General features: G+C 40.3%; 1 protein-coding gene across 2 annotated transcripts; it reads left to right on the forward strand.

Moving 5' to 3' along the window:
- Positions 1 to 444: 444 nt before the first annotated feature.
- Positions 445 to 16,379, forward strand: pdzd4 (PDZ domain containing 4). Of its 2 annotated transcripts, XM_058389385.1 has the most exons (8): positions 445 to 2,279; positions 5,904 to 5,942; positions 7,002 to 7,291; positions 8,246 to 8,333; positions 8,495 to 8,593; positions 8,678 to 8,740; positions 9,618 to 9,719; positions 11,048 to 16,379. In XM_058389385.1, exons 1-8 carry the CDS (start codon positions 2,220 to 2,222, stop codon positions 13,004 to 13,006), a joined length of 2,700 nt encoding a protein of 899 aa, XP_058245368.1. In that variant the 5' UTR covers positions 445 to 2,219; the 3' UTR covers positions 13,007 to 16,379. The 2 variants fall into 2 exon arrangements, with proteins under 2 accessions (XP_058245368.1, XP_058245369.1); XM_058389386.1 differs by lacking the exon at positions 5,904 to 5,942.
- Positions 16,380 to 16,422: the final 43 nt, after the last annotated feature.

Raw genomic sequence — 16,422 nt, forward strand, 5'->3', positions numbered from 1 at the left:
TGCTTTACTGGCAAGGTGGAGGTGCAAGATATCATCGGTTCTGCAGCCTCTACCCACTCACATGCTATACCAGGACTCATTCTTTATACACAAATTTCTGGTCCGAAGCTGCAGTGTTTTAGTCTGCACCCAATTGTCCTCTGGTTAGAGAGCCATTCCTCATGAGCATGCAGGTCTGGTATATGCAGTAATAAAATGTGTGTGTGTGTGTGTGCTTTAATATATTCTTCTAGCACACAAGCTCCTGCTCTGGCAAACAGCAAGCAACAAAGAGTTGGAGTGCCAAACGGAAGCACAGGTGATGGATAGAGAGAGAGAGAGCAGTAAATGTGGGAATGGTAGAGAAATGTAGGTAGGGGGGTAAGGAGAAGAAAAGAGGTGGGAGGGGGAGAGAGAGAGAGAGAGGGAAAAGAGCAGGCTGCTGAGTATTGGCTGTGCTGCAGAGAGAGAGAGAGAGAGAGAGAGAGAGCTGCTGGAAAGCCATAATGGTCTCTGGCGCGTGCAGCGGTGCTGATCTGCACACTTTCTGTCACCGAGCAGCTCTGCCTTCCTCCCTATACAGACACACACACACACATGCACGTCGGCAGCACTGCTCTAGCGCAGCCTAAGAGGATCCGTCTTGTGGATTACTGCTGGACCGTCTGCCTTCTATGCTGATAGACTGCACACTTGATCCCGATTTTCTCTGTGGAAGCGCTTCAGCTCATTGCTCTATGCTGGATTACATTACATTTTGGATCTGCATAAGGAAGGAGGGAGGACGAGAAAGCTAAAGAGAGGTGGTGGCTCATCACCAGTTGCCTTTTCACTGCCTGAAGGCAACCGGCTTTCTTCTACAGAAAGGAATACACCCTGCACCTGGGTTTGATGGAATATGGGCACGTCTCACACATCTCACACATCTTCATCTTGTTCACTAGTAAACCATGACCAGGCTTCAGTAATAATCTTGGCATAAACACCATCATTTATTCTTACCCATTGCATCATATCATGCTTTTCATAAGACTCTCTGTTAAAACAAACTCTGTTACATGGACTGTGTGTTCGATGCTGTTCACATTGAATGACTCAATTCTCATTCTGTAAAGCATTACAGAGACAGGGAGTGAAAGAGATAGAGAGGAAGAGTGTGAAAGAGGGAGTCGTGGGGACGCGGTGGGGGACTGCTTCAGACGTGCTCTGACAGGTGCAGTCACTCATCCAGTCTCTGGCATGCACACTCTGCAGTTAGAAAGAGCAAATGTGATTGCTGAATGACAAGGGATCCGTGTTGATGAGAGTCAGAGTGTGGAACGGACAAAGGCATCCTTTATTCTTAGATAGACTTTTTATATTGCTCGATTGACATTATTAGAGATGCTTCATGAAACAGGCTTCTGAAACATTAATATGTGTTCTGATCTCAAGAGGAATGTCTGGAAAAACAGCCTGTATATGTGCACAGGATAGGTAAAGCACAGAAACTCAACAGGTCAAGTGCTATCCCTCGGAAAAAGTGCAGGACGTCAATTAGTGAAAGGGGTCGTATGCATGCTGGACTCCACATGACTGTACTTTCTGATAATAGCATAATGAATCCACGTGAGCTATTATTTCAGCTGGGAATTCAGACACCTGTTTGGTAAACACAGCATATATTACAGACAAAATTAATGTCTTCTTTAAATAAACAGATTATGAAGGGCAAGTAAATACACAAGGGACATGCTACGGATGCAAACAAACCAAGATATTTATACATAACCAAGATCTGAGTTGCCTGAAGTGGATTGTTCAATAAGAAGGGTTTACCTCAAGGACATAATTTCATTTCCATGTATTCCATCACTGACATTGCTATGTTAACAGAAAGACACAATAAATCATGATATAATGGCAAAAGCACAAATATACTACACAACCACAGTGTTCTGGAGTGCCTGGATTTTACCAATACAAACCGTTGCTTCCATTCTTCCTGCCTAGTGCTTTACAAGAGACTCGGGTTTCTCACTGCCGGACTTTTCTGCAGGCATTCTCTAATCCTGCCTCACAGTTTGCTATTCTGACTGAAGAAAAGGAACAGACTGAGACACACAGCTTCAAAGGCTTTTCATGGAAAGAGTCTTAACCTGTAGGGAGGGATCTCCAGAACTCAGCTAAGACCTGTTTTCACAGCAGAGAATCAGAGAGGGGAAAAATAAAAAAAAATAAAAAACTCAACTCGAACCAAGATGGGCTGTAACATGTGTGTAGTAAACCGGCCCGAGGAGCAGTACAGGATTATGTTCCAGGTAAGAATACATGTGCTTCATTAGCGCTACTGTCTTTTGCAGCCGTATTCACACTTCGCTGAGCTTCTCCAGGGAATAATTAGGTGAAGCTGGCTGGTAAATACAAGGTTTATGGGCTTTATCTCATATTTCCGTGGATAACACATCCACCATTCAGCACTGCTCCAGGCTTGATGTATCCTACACACTACATTTCATTTCCTGCTTCCTTTCAGAAAATGAGCTTCATGTGTGAAATATCTATGCATTATCTCTCCACAATAATGTCTGTTGCTTTCTCGCTATATAACTGAGAGCATGTGTATTTTCTCAATAGGGTATCAGGATGTAGGGTGAATTAAACACCTATCAAGTCCAAAATGCCGAATACAAGTTCAAATACAATGCAACATACTCTATATAAAGAAGAACAGACTTTTTTGGAATATATTACTCTTATTTAGATCAGGGTTATTACAATTTGGCGGTTGATTTTTACTTCCTGACAGCAATTTTCACCCTCCTTAACCCATGATGTATTGGTGGAATTGTCCTGTATATAATTTGAGATGGCTCTGATTCTTGATCTTAACAATATCTGCACAATTTCAAGAGCTTTCCTTTACTTCTCTTGCACTGCCTGAGGTAGCTCATGTGCTTCGTTCCATAACTAGTTTTTCAGCATGAAACATGGAGCCCTCAGCATGTAATCCCCCTTAAAAATGATGCTCACTGATGAGAGGAAGTGCTTTGAGACCCCTTAACTCTTTCCATCCAGACGGCAGTAACGCTTGGAGGCATTCTGAATCAAGAGAATTAATGAAATACTGCATGTATGTGATATATGTGTTCTCTGAGGTATGGTGGAGAATGATAAATGATCACTAGCCGAGCCAGCCAGGAGCCAACGTTTGTCTTTATCGTGTTCTTCAGTGTTTTAGTGTAATGTTTCTATTCACATTTACGTTCCAGATGAAAGCATTTTAAACAAAACACATTGGGCTGAGTACATTACATCGCTTTGTCACATACAAGTTTAATGACTTGATCAAGCATGGAATTCAAATGTGATGCCAAAACCTGAAATCCAAACATTTTTTCATGCATTAAATGCTCCAATAAATCAGATTTTCTGTATTCATGGTTAGACAGCCACATTGTTAATCATTCCTTGGATACATCACTTATCTGGTTCCAGGTACCATGACACTCCTCAGTGATCAAGGAGACTTTGGGCTGTGCACCTTTTCATGTCCTTCAAGGATAGCCATCAGTCACGTACACCAGCTCACACTCTACAGACATCACTCAATTCACTTCTTCTCTCTGACCCATAGTGTAGCAATAGAGAAGACCAGCAATACTACTGAAGTAATGTTTTACTGTCATCATCATGAGATGTGACCATTTGGTTCTTCTAGCAAAGCTCACAGGTTCTAGCAGCCAGCAGTGTCACTGGTTTAACAAATGGTTTAACAGCTCCCTTTTTTGTGCTAACAGGCTAAATTGCTGCAACACTCCATGCTTGTAATGAGGTTTAAATGCAGGTGTCCCCATTGAAATACACTGAATTGATGCTGAATACTGAGCTGCTCTAATATGCGTCAAGTAGGCTGTTACTTTTACTAATCTTTTATGCAGCCCCACCTTCCATGTCTAGTCGGTTTCACTCTCAGTTTCTCTCTCTCTCTCTCTCTCTCTCTCTCTCTGTCTTCCCCTCCCCAACAACAAGTTCTGTCAAATGCATCTCTATGGGATGCGGTTGCCATAGCAACTAGGGTAATTAAGAAAGACTTATACGCTTTTTCACCGTAGTGTTCAGGCAGAGGCGCAGCACCACGTATCCAAGTCTGCTACACACACACACACACACACACAATAACAAAAATGAACACGTTCCATCCATGCTGCAGAGCAATATTTACCTTATATTCCTAGCACGGTTAAATACATCTAAATGAAAATATATAATATTAAGCCACCAGTAACCTTTGTTTATAGCCCTTCCCTATTTCTAACACAAACCCCTAGCTCTGTACAAATGCAGACAAAATGACCATTCGGTTCACACCTGCCTGGTTCAAAGTACATCAGCAGAACCTCACCATTAATGGAGGTTAAGGTTCATGCTACGCTTGAGATAGCGAGACACAGAGAGATAGAGAGAGATAAAAGGAACGGGAGAGACTTGAATCTTCTCTGAATTGGCAAGGCAAGAAAGGTTACAAGGATGAGAGAGAGAGGGAGAGCAGCATGGTTTGATGAACAATAAATAGTGATTAGAAAGAGATGACCTACTTAACCATAATGTGTCTAACCTTTATAAAAATACATGCCTGACATCATATAATTGGGTCAAGAGCACTGTGAAGAGAGTGAAAATTAAAAAGAAAAATTGAGCATCCTCCATTGTAATAACCAGAAGCTCATTTTTTAGCACCTACTACTGGAAATGATAAAATATCTTTTATCTGCAGTGTTGTAGACAGAAAAGTCTAAACAGGATTCAGTCAGCAAGGGAACTCTTTACATGGGGATTTTGACACAGACAGTAAAAAATTAGGTGGAAGCTGATGTGAATGCCAATGCCTGTATTTGGCAGACTGCTTCATTAGAAATGCAGTTATTCCGCAGGGGTAAATATAGTCGGGTGAAGGTCAATAAAGTGTATTAGGCGATAAAGAGAGGTAATTGCTGTCTCTTGGCTTTGTTTTGACAAACAGCCTTGTCCTAGAGTCCCTAATAATAATTCAGAATAAATTCCATCACAGCCAATCTGAAGATAAATATCTGATTTGGCCAAACACCTCAGCAGAATGGCTGCTATACTCAGAAACCTGTACTTTTTTTCAAAAAAAGGACATGTCTAGAATTATAAAATGTAATTAAATCAATCTCCAAATACATATTAAAGTGTCAGAAGCGTAAATATATATTAGGAAACTATTCCATGTCAATCAGTGTCATCTTCCACTTCATCATGCTCCAGCAACAGTGTGCAAACCAGCTATTTTTAATCAAGCCCAGCAACATGATCAATAATCCTACATACACACAGGGATAATAAATGGATTACTCTCTCGTTTGGACAGTCAAGAGTATCGACTCAAATACTACGAAGGACTGGAATGAGGTCCAGTCTCCCGGGGTCAGTTATGGCGAGCGTGAACAGAACCGGAGAAATGAGACGGGGGTCATGGCAAAAGTGTCAGCAGGATTAAGCCTGCATTGATTGAGGACTACACTCCTGCAGTATAAATCGAGATATTTTGATCAGGGCTGAGAGAGGGTGTTGGGGATGAAGGCTTGCATCACTGAATTAGTTAATGCATATTCCATTTGGTTCTTCTCATCAAATCTAACAACTAGGCAAAGAGGCAATGTAGTGGAAAATTGAAGGGAAAATGATATGACAGTAGAGAGAGTGAAGATGTTTGAAACAATGCTGAAGATGCATTTTGTCTGGACGGTGTGTATGTGATGATGTTGTACATTTGTTTGGTCACATTTTCAATAACGACTTGAAATCTATGTTAAATATAAGCATGGAATTACAATCCCACAGAAAATATTGAAATCTATAAATGAATCTTTTTTTCCCTGATTCAGAAACATTCACATGAGTTTATTTGTTCTTTCCAACAGAAGGGCAACATGATGCGTCCCATTGATGCTGAAATAAAGGTTGAAGTATAAGATTCATATTACTAATAGAAAATTGTATTTTTTTTAAAATAGGGATTATTACAAACTATTTGTCTTTAATTGTTTTAGGTATTTTAATGTAGAAACAATAATATAATCTTTAAATAGTCCTATTATGAGGCTATTAATAACTAGACACATGTAACATTATTAAATCTCTTCATATTAAATCATATATTGTTGTATAACTTAGATTTAGATTCCAAAACAGTTATATATTCCACTCAGACATTTCCTTGGATGGCAAAATGATTTGTCCTGAAAGTCTGTGTGTTTTGGTACTCTTTTGGTTACACATGTTATGTTTATCATGTTTTCTCCTAATGGGATTTTTTGTGGCTTAAAAAGTTGATAAATCCACATACTTTTACACATCAATTCACTGTAAGGGCAGACCTTGTTACGTCCTGAGTAATAGTAATATGTAATAGTTTTACTTATTTATAGTCTCATTTGAACATTATAATATAATATAATATAATGTAATATATCCACTTCAATAGAAACATCTAGTCATTCATACAGTTATCTAGTCAGCCAATCAGAGCTCAAAGTGAATAAATTCATGCAGATACAGGTCAAGAGCTTCACTTAATGTCCACATTAAACATGAGAATCTGGTCATTCGCTTCTGACCTCTCTTATCAACAAGGTTTTTCCATCCTGAGTTTTTTACTCTTGTGTCTGAAAATGCCAGCAGATCAGCAGTTTCTGTAATTCTCACAATAAGTCACAGAGATCCCAATTTTTCCCATGCTGATGTTTGATGTGAACATTAACTGAAGCTCTTTGTCCTTATCTGTATGACTTTATGCATTGTGCTTCTGCCACATTATTGAATGTGCCAGTGTACAGGTGTTTCTATTAAAGTGGATGGTGAGTGTACATTTTGAGATCGGTAAAGGGGAACATAAACCTAGAAGAGTGTATTTTTTTATTTTTTTATTTTTTGCTGCTTTGCAAATTGTAAGCTCAAACACTTCATCATTATATAGAGAGCTTCGTAATCACTCATACCTTTTCATCTTTCTTTGTCAGCTTAAAGGTAGAAGAACATCTCATCTATCACAAGATAAGGATGGTCATTCCCATGATCCTCTGTTACTTCAAGTGGTCCGGAAGGGGCACAGGAGGAAAGCGGGAGCTTCAACAGGAAGTGCTAGACTTATGGCCATCACAGACTGTGTGGATAACTCCACGCAGACAGACATCAGCTTTCAGAATTTTCTGGGTGCTAGTCGAGGGAGCTACAATGGCTGCAGCTCTCCGAAGCCTCCTCCATCTCCTCCACTGCCCCCAATGGTGGAGTCATACCTGCTGAATGACCTGTGAGTGCATTACTTCAATATCCTCTAAAATGTCCTTTATCCTTACGGAATGTAAACTATAGGCATGTTGATCAAATCAGGGTCTGGAGGATGCAGAACAGCTGGAAGCACAGCTGGTTTATACCAGCCTGCCATTCGATTGTGAGCATCAATATATTCCACCTTGTGCATAACATACTGACTAAATAAGCAAATAATATGGATCCAGCTTGGTTAGGGGTTCTGATTTCCTGTCCATACTTTTAAGTGGCTTGATTTAAGACTGGACCATTTTAATTTATTTTGGTTTAATCTGATTTTATCCCAGCGTGTGCAGACAAACTTTCATTCTCCGCTCATGCTGCTCTCAGGAGGCACAGGAGTAATCTCGGTTTTATTACTTCTTTCGCTGGCTCATGTTCTTTCCCTTGCTTGCATCGTCAACTGTAACATGATGTGATCCTGCAAAAGAATCTGCATAATTGGAAAAAATAGGATGATGCAATAGAAAAAAAAAAGACAGTCTGTAGAAACACTGCATCACAGACACATTACAGAGTGTATTAATCCTGCAGAAAAACAAAACTGCAAAAAGCACATTAGCAACTACTTACAGTATGCCTTTGTCTCTACCGGCTTTGCATTTATGAATATTAAAGGAGCAACTACAACATAATGTCTTTCTTTATCAGCATACAAAAGCTACAGTGTCAACAAATTACCATGAACAAACAGCTGTATATGTAGTTAAATCAGATATCCCTAATGTGGTTTCCACAAATATTCCATAAAACACTTGCAATAAGGCTGTTATATACAAAATGCTGTTTCGAGGATCCTTCTGTGAGTTGTCTCCTGCATAAATTCTGTCCTAAATACCTCATTAAAGAGAAAAAGGAAAAAGCAGTATGTGGAAGTGCTGCCTACAGTAACATATCATTGTTAAATTCAGGTATTAAATGACTCTCTTTATAGCACTCTGGAGCATGACTCTGCCGATCCCAATGACTACCTTGATGTCGCTACCCATGAAGTGGATCGACAAGAAGAGCTGGAATATGAGGTTCGAATGCAGGATCCAAATACTACACCACAGCAACCAAATATTCAATTACATCTTAATATTCTATCAGCATAAGATTTAATTGCTTCTTTAGACACCAGTATACGAGGCAGTGTGTTTGATCTGTGGCTTGCTGTGAGCTTCTCATTTCTCTTTGTTAGGAAGTGGAGCTTTATAAATCCAGTCAGCAGGACAAGCTTGGATTAACAGTGTGCTACCGCACTGATGAAGAGGACGACCAGGGTATCTACGTAGGGGAGGTAAATGAAAACTCATTTGTAATGCGTCGAGCTCTGAACTGCAGGTATGCAAGTTATATATTACTGATCATTTGATTTTTCTAGGTCAATCCCAACAGTATAGCTGCCAAAGATGGACGCATCCGAAAGGGTGACAGAATACTGCAGGTAAATGTGCACCAAAGAACTAGATGTTCAAAATAGATTGGTGAAGTATTGGCTCTAAACCAGTGATTTTCAACCACTGTGTCAGGTGTGCTGTGGGAAATTATCCAGTTACATTTAATCGGTTCAAAAAATGTTTAATTTTTTATAGTTACTAGAAATAATTTGCCATTGTTGAATGCCTGTGTGTCATTATATGTATATATATATATATATATATATATATATATATATATATATATATTTATATATATATATTTACTATTTTTTTAAAAATTATTTTTAATGTAAAAAAATATGCCATGCCTCATATAAGATTGAAAAACACTGGACAAACCAAAGAATCTGCTTGGGTGATAGATTTTGTAAAGAATTTGGACTACATCACCCCCAAATATATCACTGCTTCAGGGCCCCTTTGAATTTTGATGTTCAAATGTTCTCCCTGTGTCTACATGAATATCCTCCAGGTTTTCTGGTTTCATTCTACCTTCCAAAGAACATGCCAGTATGTGTATTGACTTATCCTAATTTGCCCCTGAGTGTGAATGAGAGTGTACATTATGCACATTACAGTGAGCTGGCATCCCATCTTAGAGTGTATTCCCAAATCATCCTCCTGGCAATGCGTTTGGATCCACTGTGAGATGAATGATTGATAAATAACTAAAAATTCATCATTACTTGTGGAATACATGACACAAACTGCCAAGTTTCAATCAGAAGATCCTCTGTGGGTCCAGAGCACTGTTGGAGCCCACACAACATAACATTTCAAAGGAGTTGACAAAACTGGAATACAGCATGCTACAATGTTCAGTGTTATTCTAAGCTGCATATGAATTGAGGAACACTCTATTAAGTGATATCTGTGTTCCAGATAAATGGAGTTGATGTCCAGAATAGAGAAGAGGCGGTGGCCATCCTTACCCGAGAAGACAGCACAAATTTTTCACTGCTACTGGCCAGACCAGAGATGGAGGTAAATACAAACTCTTCTATGGAGATGGCTCAGTATTCCACATGTATGCATATATGCATGCATTACACTCAAACCGTCCATGACAGATGCACAGCTAATACGTCATCTCCATCGACTACTGACAACAGATCCCAAAATTAATGGCTTATTTTGCTGATGGTATGAAAATGGAGCACTCACATCAGTCATGACTGAATCATGTGATCACACTTAGTGATGTCTGTCAAGGCTTTAATGCAGTTCCATTAACGCTATTCCACAAGGAGAAGATGAAGAGAACTGGTAGGAGAGAGAAAAAATACAGATTTTTTCTGTACAGACTACAGATAGAGTCATTAAAAAGACATGAGGAGAGGACAAAGAGGAAAGGGAGATGAGATTGATGTAGAATATAAAACAAAAGACACAGTGATGGCACACAGTGGGATAGATTTTATCCTCCACAAGCCTTTTTAATTGAACTTTTCAGTATGAAATCCAAACATATTTTTAAATGATTGTAAGGCTGTCTATAAAAGGTGTCTGTTTGTATAAAGAATCTTTCTTTAACACTTAAGGGATATTAAAAAAAAGGCAAATGATTAATATTATAAAGCAGAAAGGTTGGTTGACAAGTGAGGCAAGATTTCAGCAGCAAACCAATCTTCTACTGTTTTATCATCTCAACCCAGAGAAAAGAACAAGTAATTATTGATGTGTTGGGGTGTGGAAGGTACTCAACAAATTTGGAGTGGAACGCAGTAAGGAGGTGATAGACAGAGAGACTGAAAGATTGGAGAACATGTGGAAAAGAAAGCAGGAAGAGATTAAAGGCTTAATAAATAAAGATTACGATAGAGAAGGTGTACGTGCTTGAGACATGGCAGATAGTGAAGATAATCAATGCCTCTTTTCTTGCAGCTGAGAGTACCAATCTGATAGCAGTGCAATCGATTAACACTTGAAAACCTCAGGCAGAAATAGTTCATCGATTCTGAGCTACATGGTTCCTTATATAATCAGGTTTTTGAACAATAATGTTTGTTTATGGGACTGTATTGTCTCAGTCACAACATTTCTGTGATATTGAATCCAACCATCTGTAGCACTGTATATTGATATTGCCATCTAGTGTTTAAATGTGTTACTGCATGTGAGTTTTAATAATATTGAATTTTTTTTTTTTTTTTTTTTACATCTGTTCCGGTGTAACAACCTTGTTCTATTTTCTTCTGTTCTTTTTTTCCCTCACCCAACATCATCATCAAAATCTATAACATTTGCACAAATTATGGAACCACTGTTATTCTTCTATCATTCACACTCCTGTGACACAATAAAAATGTAAGATGGAGACTCAAATGGACCCTGAGGACCTGGATTTCGAGTTGCCAGTAGGCATGAGTGTGGACACTCTAAACAGCTCGCACTTATCCAATCTATACCATCATCGGCAGCAAAGAGGCCAAATGGGCATTCATGAGGTCCCGCTACACAGCGAAACTCCCATGCTAAGCCTGGCCACCCTCAACAACAGCCAGGAGCTGGACAGTGGTGTGGGCCGCACAGACGAGAGCACTAAGAATGAAGAATCATCTGAGCATGATATACTCCTTGGTGATGAGCAGACCAGTGCCTCCAATACCAACACCACTAATACACCACACAGCCTCCGCAAGTTCCGGCCTGGCAGAGGCAGTGGAGGTGGAGGGGATACCCCATCACCATTACTCCATATCAGAGAGCTCCACTTCAGCACAGACTCTCTGGATTGTGGTGGTGCAGGAGCCGGATACATCCATGATCCGGTGAGTGCAATGATGATGCCCGGCCTGACTGAAGAGGAGTGCGAGAGGTACAGAGAGCTGCTAGAGATTAAATGTCGTTATGAAAGAAATATGAAGAATGGTAATGCAGGGAAAAGCGCTGAGGAAGAAAAAGAGATGGAAGGAGAAGGCGAGGAGGAAGAGGAAGATGGGAAAGAGGTGTCTCTGGATGAAAACTCTAATGAGAGCCTGACTCCACATGAGATGGCGCTCTTGGAGGAGGAGCTACGGCACCTTGAATTCAAGTGTCGGAACATTCTACGGGCACAGAAGATGCAGCAGCTACGAGAGCGCTGCCTGAAGGCATGGCTGTTGGAGGAGGAGGCTTCAGTGAGGGTACCTACTGACCTACAGGGATCTCCACATCATGAGTTGTCAGATATCAAAGAACTCCCCGAGAGAGAGAGATCAGACAAGGACACCAGCAGTGCTTACAACACTGGAGGCGAAAGCTGCAGGAGCACACCTTTGGTGAGTGATCACCTTTCTCCTGTCACTCAGATAGACGAGTCAGGTTCTCCTGTGCAGGTAAGGCACAGAGAACGACCCAGCTGGAGTGAGAGGGGCCGTGGCACTCTCAATTATTCACCCAGTAGCTACAAGAAGTTCCATATGAACACCAATATCAACCAGAAATTCCACTCTCTGTCTCGGGAGGGGACCACTCGCTCATTAGCAGATGGTGGTACACAGGGCAGGAGCTCCAGAGCCAACAGCATTCATGAAAGAACTGGTGGCCATAGTGCTGAATCTAGTCCTTACTTTACCCGACGACATCACTCTAACCGACCTAAGCCTGAGCGCTATCAGAGCTGCATGCAGCTAGGCTCCTCATTTACAGAAACCACTATGGATAGAACTGTGGAAGGAGAGAGTGAGGCTCCAGTGGGCAGTAGTGGCCGGGCAAGCCCTATGAGTTTAGCAAACAGCACTCTTAGCCCCATGCTTCACACAAGCCCAGCTAAACACTCCTTGGATTTGCCTCTGCCCCTTCCACCTGCTTCACCACGCATGGAGTGGAAGGTAAAGATCCGTAGTGATGGCACACGCTATGTAGTAAAGCGACCTGTCCGTGATCGCCTACTGAAGGCCCGTGCCATGAAGATCTGCGAGGAGCGTAGTGGCATGACCACTGATGATGATGCTGTAAGTGAAATGAAAATGGGGCGGTACTGGAGCAAAGAGGAGCGCAAGCAGCAGTTGCTGAGGGCCCGCGAGCAACGCAGACGACGTGAGTTTATGATGCAGTGTCGACTAGATTATCTCCGTAATCGGGGCCAAGACCCAGGGAAGGATGGCCAACAGGAGTCAGGTCAGGCTCCTACCTCCATTCTAGAGATAAGCCAAAAGAAGAGTTCAAAAAAGCGCAACCGTCGCATCTTGGACAACTGGATCACCATCCAAGAGCTGCTGGCCCATGGTTCTCGCTCTCCAGATGGGACAAGAGTCTACAACCCTCTTCTGTCTGTCACTACAGTCTAAAAGAAAAGTACAGAAAAAGCTTTGAACAATTTCACACCCTGCTCTGTAGCACATCACCGTTATATAAAAGCAGCATCAAAATAACAAGCACAATTTTTACTTTGCACCTCTGGTGCTCTGCCAGTGTTTCTCTCAACCAAGCTCAAAAAAATAGATTTGGGGTAAATGTGCTTATTTTCCTAACATGTGGAAACTGGTTTTACATCTAGCTGCCTGGCTATTTTATATATTTACTTACTTACTTAATCTCAAATATAAAGCCTTATGTTTTGCCAAAACCAAGAGCTGGTAAGCACTGATGATCACCAATAGTTAGAACCATAAAAAAAACTGCTATATGCTTTTATTTAGCAAACATGAATCAAAATAAGCTTTATTAAAGTACGCATGTTAAAGACAATACTGCAAAGTGCTAAAACATGTAGTAGCATCTACAAACATATAGATATGCTTGAAATCTAGCCAGTTTAATTGCCCAGGAGGTCTTCAATTATATGAAATGATTTAGCAACTAAAAAATTGTTTATTTAGTCATATTATATCTAATGGTATGAGGGAATCAGCAATCTAGGCACATTAGTCAGCTAAAGAAAGTCTCATCAGGTAATACTAAAAGCACTTTTATCAAGCTTTTTTCCCCCCTAAGGTTACTTCAGCACAAATTTTACTCCAGCACAATGACTACCCAGGCACAGAACCAGTAGCTGTCTATATACACCGCTCAGGCATAACATTAGGACCACCTGTATAATATTGTGTTGGTCCCCCTTTGGCTGCCAAAACAGCCCTGACCCATCAAAGCATGGACTCCACTAGATCCCTGAAGGTGTGCTATGGTATCTGGCACCCAGATGTTAGCCTTTATGGTCCCCACCCTGTAACTTACAGGCCATAAAGGATACTTACAGGACTTAAAGAATACTTTTGACAGATACTGACCACTGCAGACCGGGAACAGCCCACAAGAGCTGCAGTTTTGGAGATGCTCTGATCCAGTCGTCTAGCCATCACAATTTGGTCCTTGTCAAACTCACTCAAATCCTTACGCTTGCCCATTTTTCCTGCTTCTAACACATCAACTTTGAGGACAAAATGTTCACTTGCTGCCTAATATATCCCACCCACTAACAGGTGCCATGATGAGGAGATCATCAGTGTTATTCACTTCACCTCTCACTGCTCATAATGTTATGCCTGATCCGTGTATATATCCTATATACACTTCCTGCTAAGTCAAATAAATTTCTGTTACTAGACAAATATCTCTGGATTCCATCAAGAGACCGCTGCAACAGAAAACGGTAGAGAAGCAGAAGAAAGCACAACAAGAAAGATCTAAATGAACTCCATGTTTCATCTCATTAGCCAAACCATTACAAAATGGGTCTCTGTAATACTGTAACTGTGAACCTTAATGGTTATTTAACTACACAGTGCTGATACAATCATAATAATGACTCATTTTAAGCACAGTTCTCACCTCAAAATCCATAAAAAAAGGAGGATGTAAATTCCCATTCTAGCCAGAGACTACATTGTAGAACCAGTGAGATTGGAGAGACAATATGGTGCTAAATGGACATGGTGCATGTTAGAAAAATACAGCCTATACCCTATAAACGTTGACGAGGTGAATGTGCATGAAAACACTAGGACCAGCGTAACATTTACACAATGGAACGATGCCTTGTTTGCTCATTGTGAGATCACATGGTATGGACACAATATTCCACCGTGATTATACTGCTACATATTCTGACTTTGGTAAACCTAGCAACACTGATCAGCCATTAATGTGTGAATAATTCATGATTTATGATATTGGTTGCTATGATTCTTCATACTCCAGCAGAATGGTGATATTGGTTAAGATAATCACAGCACGCAAATAAAATAAAATATAATAGTAAATATAGGGATCATTTAAATGATATCTTCTGTTATATCAGTATAGAAAAGGTAAAGGTAAATAGTAACAATGTGATACACTGTGAGTGATACACTTACTGGCCACTTTATTAGGACAACCGGTACAACTGCTCATTTATGGAATTATCCATTCAGCTAATTGTGTAGCAGTGGAGCATAAATGCATGAAATAATGCAAATACAAGACAAGAGCGTTAGTTTGTTCACAGTGAATGTGAGAATGAGGAAAATCTCCTGGGATTTATACTCTCAACAGTCTCTAGAGTTTACAGAGAATGGTGTAAAACCTACTAAGGGTATGTATTTTGGGTGAAAATGATTGGTTGATGAAAGAGGTCAGAACAGAACCAACAACCAGACTTGCGAAAGCCGACATGTAACAGATATAAACGTTCTTTACAAACCTGGTGAGCAGAAAAGCATCTCAGTACACAGAATCACATCAGGTTTCACCAATGTCAGGAATCTGAGGCTACTGTGGGTATAAGTTCATAGAAATTGTACATCTGAAGACTGGAAAAAGACCAGTGTCCATTCTGGGTTGGTTTGTGCCCTCACATTCTTCTCTTTGGCATGGTCTTCGGTTGTTGTATCCCAACCGCCTCAGAGTTCAATGTGTTGTGCATTCTGAGATACTTTTCTACTCATCATGGTTTTGAAGATTCATTATTTGAATCAATGAGATCCTCTTATGATTGATGTGAACATTGATTGAAGCACTTGACCTCTATCTGGGTAATTTATGCATTGTGCTTCGGCCTCACAATTGGCTGATTGAATAAACGCAAGAATGAGCAGGTGTTCCTAACAAAGTGCCCACTGAGTGTATATAGTGCAGCTCTAAATGGAAGAGAATGGGTGTACAGCCATGTTATCTAATTCCTAGGGCAAACATGGCATGCTGCAACAGCTAAAGCACAAGACCAAAAAATCTGTATCTACCCAGCGAAGTGACCCCTTGAACTCTGGACTACAGTAAGGGTTAGGTTTAAATTTGTAAATAATTGTGTGAACAAACAGAAAAACAGCTTTGCATCTTACTCTGACCACTCTCACCCTATCCACTCTATGCTTACAAAGTTATCTTTTCCAACTTTTCGACTGTGAAACATTTTTGCATGATTTTAAATGAAACGTTTAGCACACATTAACAGAACTATTCTATGGATTCTATCGATGTATATCCATTGCTCAGTATAGTATTTATGTGACCAGTGTTTCTTACTTCAGTTTCTATTGATTTGTCGGTATGTTAGTTCCAAGTAGATTTCCATTCTATTGTTAGCGCAGTTGCTATCTGTTGAGATTCATATCAGTGGTCCTATTTACACGAGCTGTAACATGCATTCGATCTTGAATGGTCATTTCAGTGTGCTTACATCTACATGGTCTTAATCTATGCCATTTTAGGGAAATAAAACCATTTTGTATTGCTTAGTATAAATGCAATTTGTCACTCAGATTATTTTGGTCATTTCGCAATTTGG

Source organism: Hemibagrus wyckioides, linkage group LG05, assembly GCF_019097595.1.
Source record: "Hemibagrus wyckioides isolate EC202008001 linkage group LG05, SWU_Hwy_1.0, whole genome shotgun sequence".
Classification (NCBI taxonomy): Eukaryota; Metazoa; Chordata; class Actinopteri; order Siluriformes; family Bagridae; genus Hemibagrus; species Hemibagrus wyckioides.

What these genes read in the sequence shown, in the direction of transcription:
- pdzd4 (XM_058389385.1), top strand. Translation starts at nt 2,220, where the DNA reads ATGGGCTGTAACATGTGTGTAGTAAACCGGCCCGAGGAGCAGTACAGG. An exon ending in AGTACAGGATTATGTTCCAG is followed by an intron (nt 2,280 to 5,903) that starts GTAAGAATACAT and finishes TCTTTCCAACAG; the next exon opens with AAGGGCAACATGATGCGTCC. An exon ending in AGGGTGACAGAATACTGCAG is followed by an intron (nt 8,741 to 9,617) that starts GTAAATGTGCAC and finishes TCTGTGTTCCAG; the next exon opens with ATAAATGGAGTTGATGTCCA.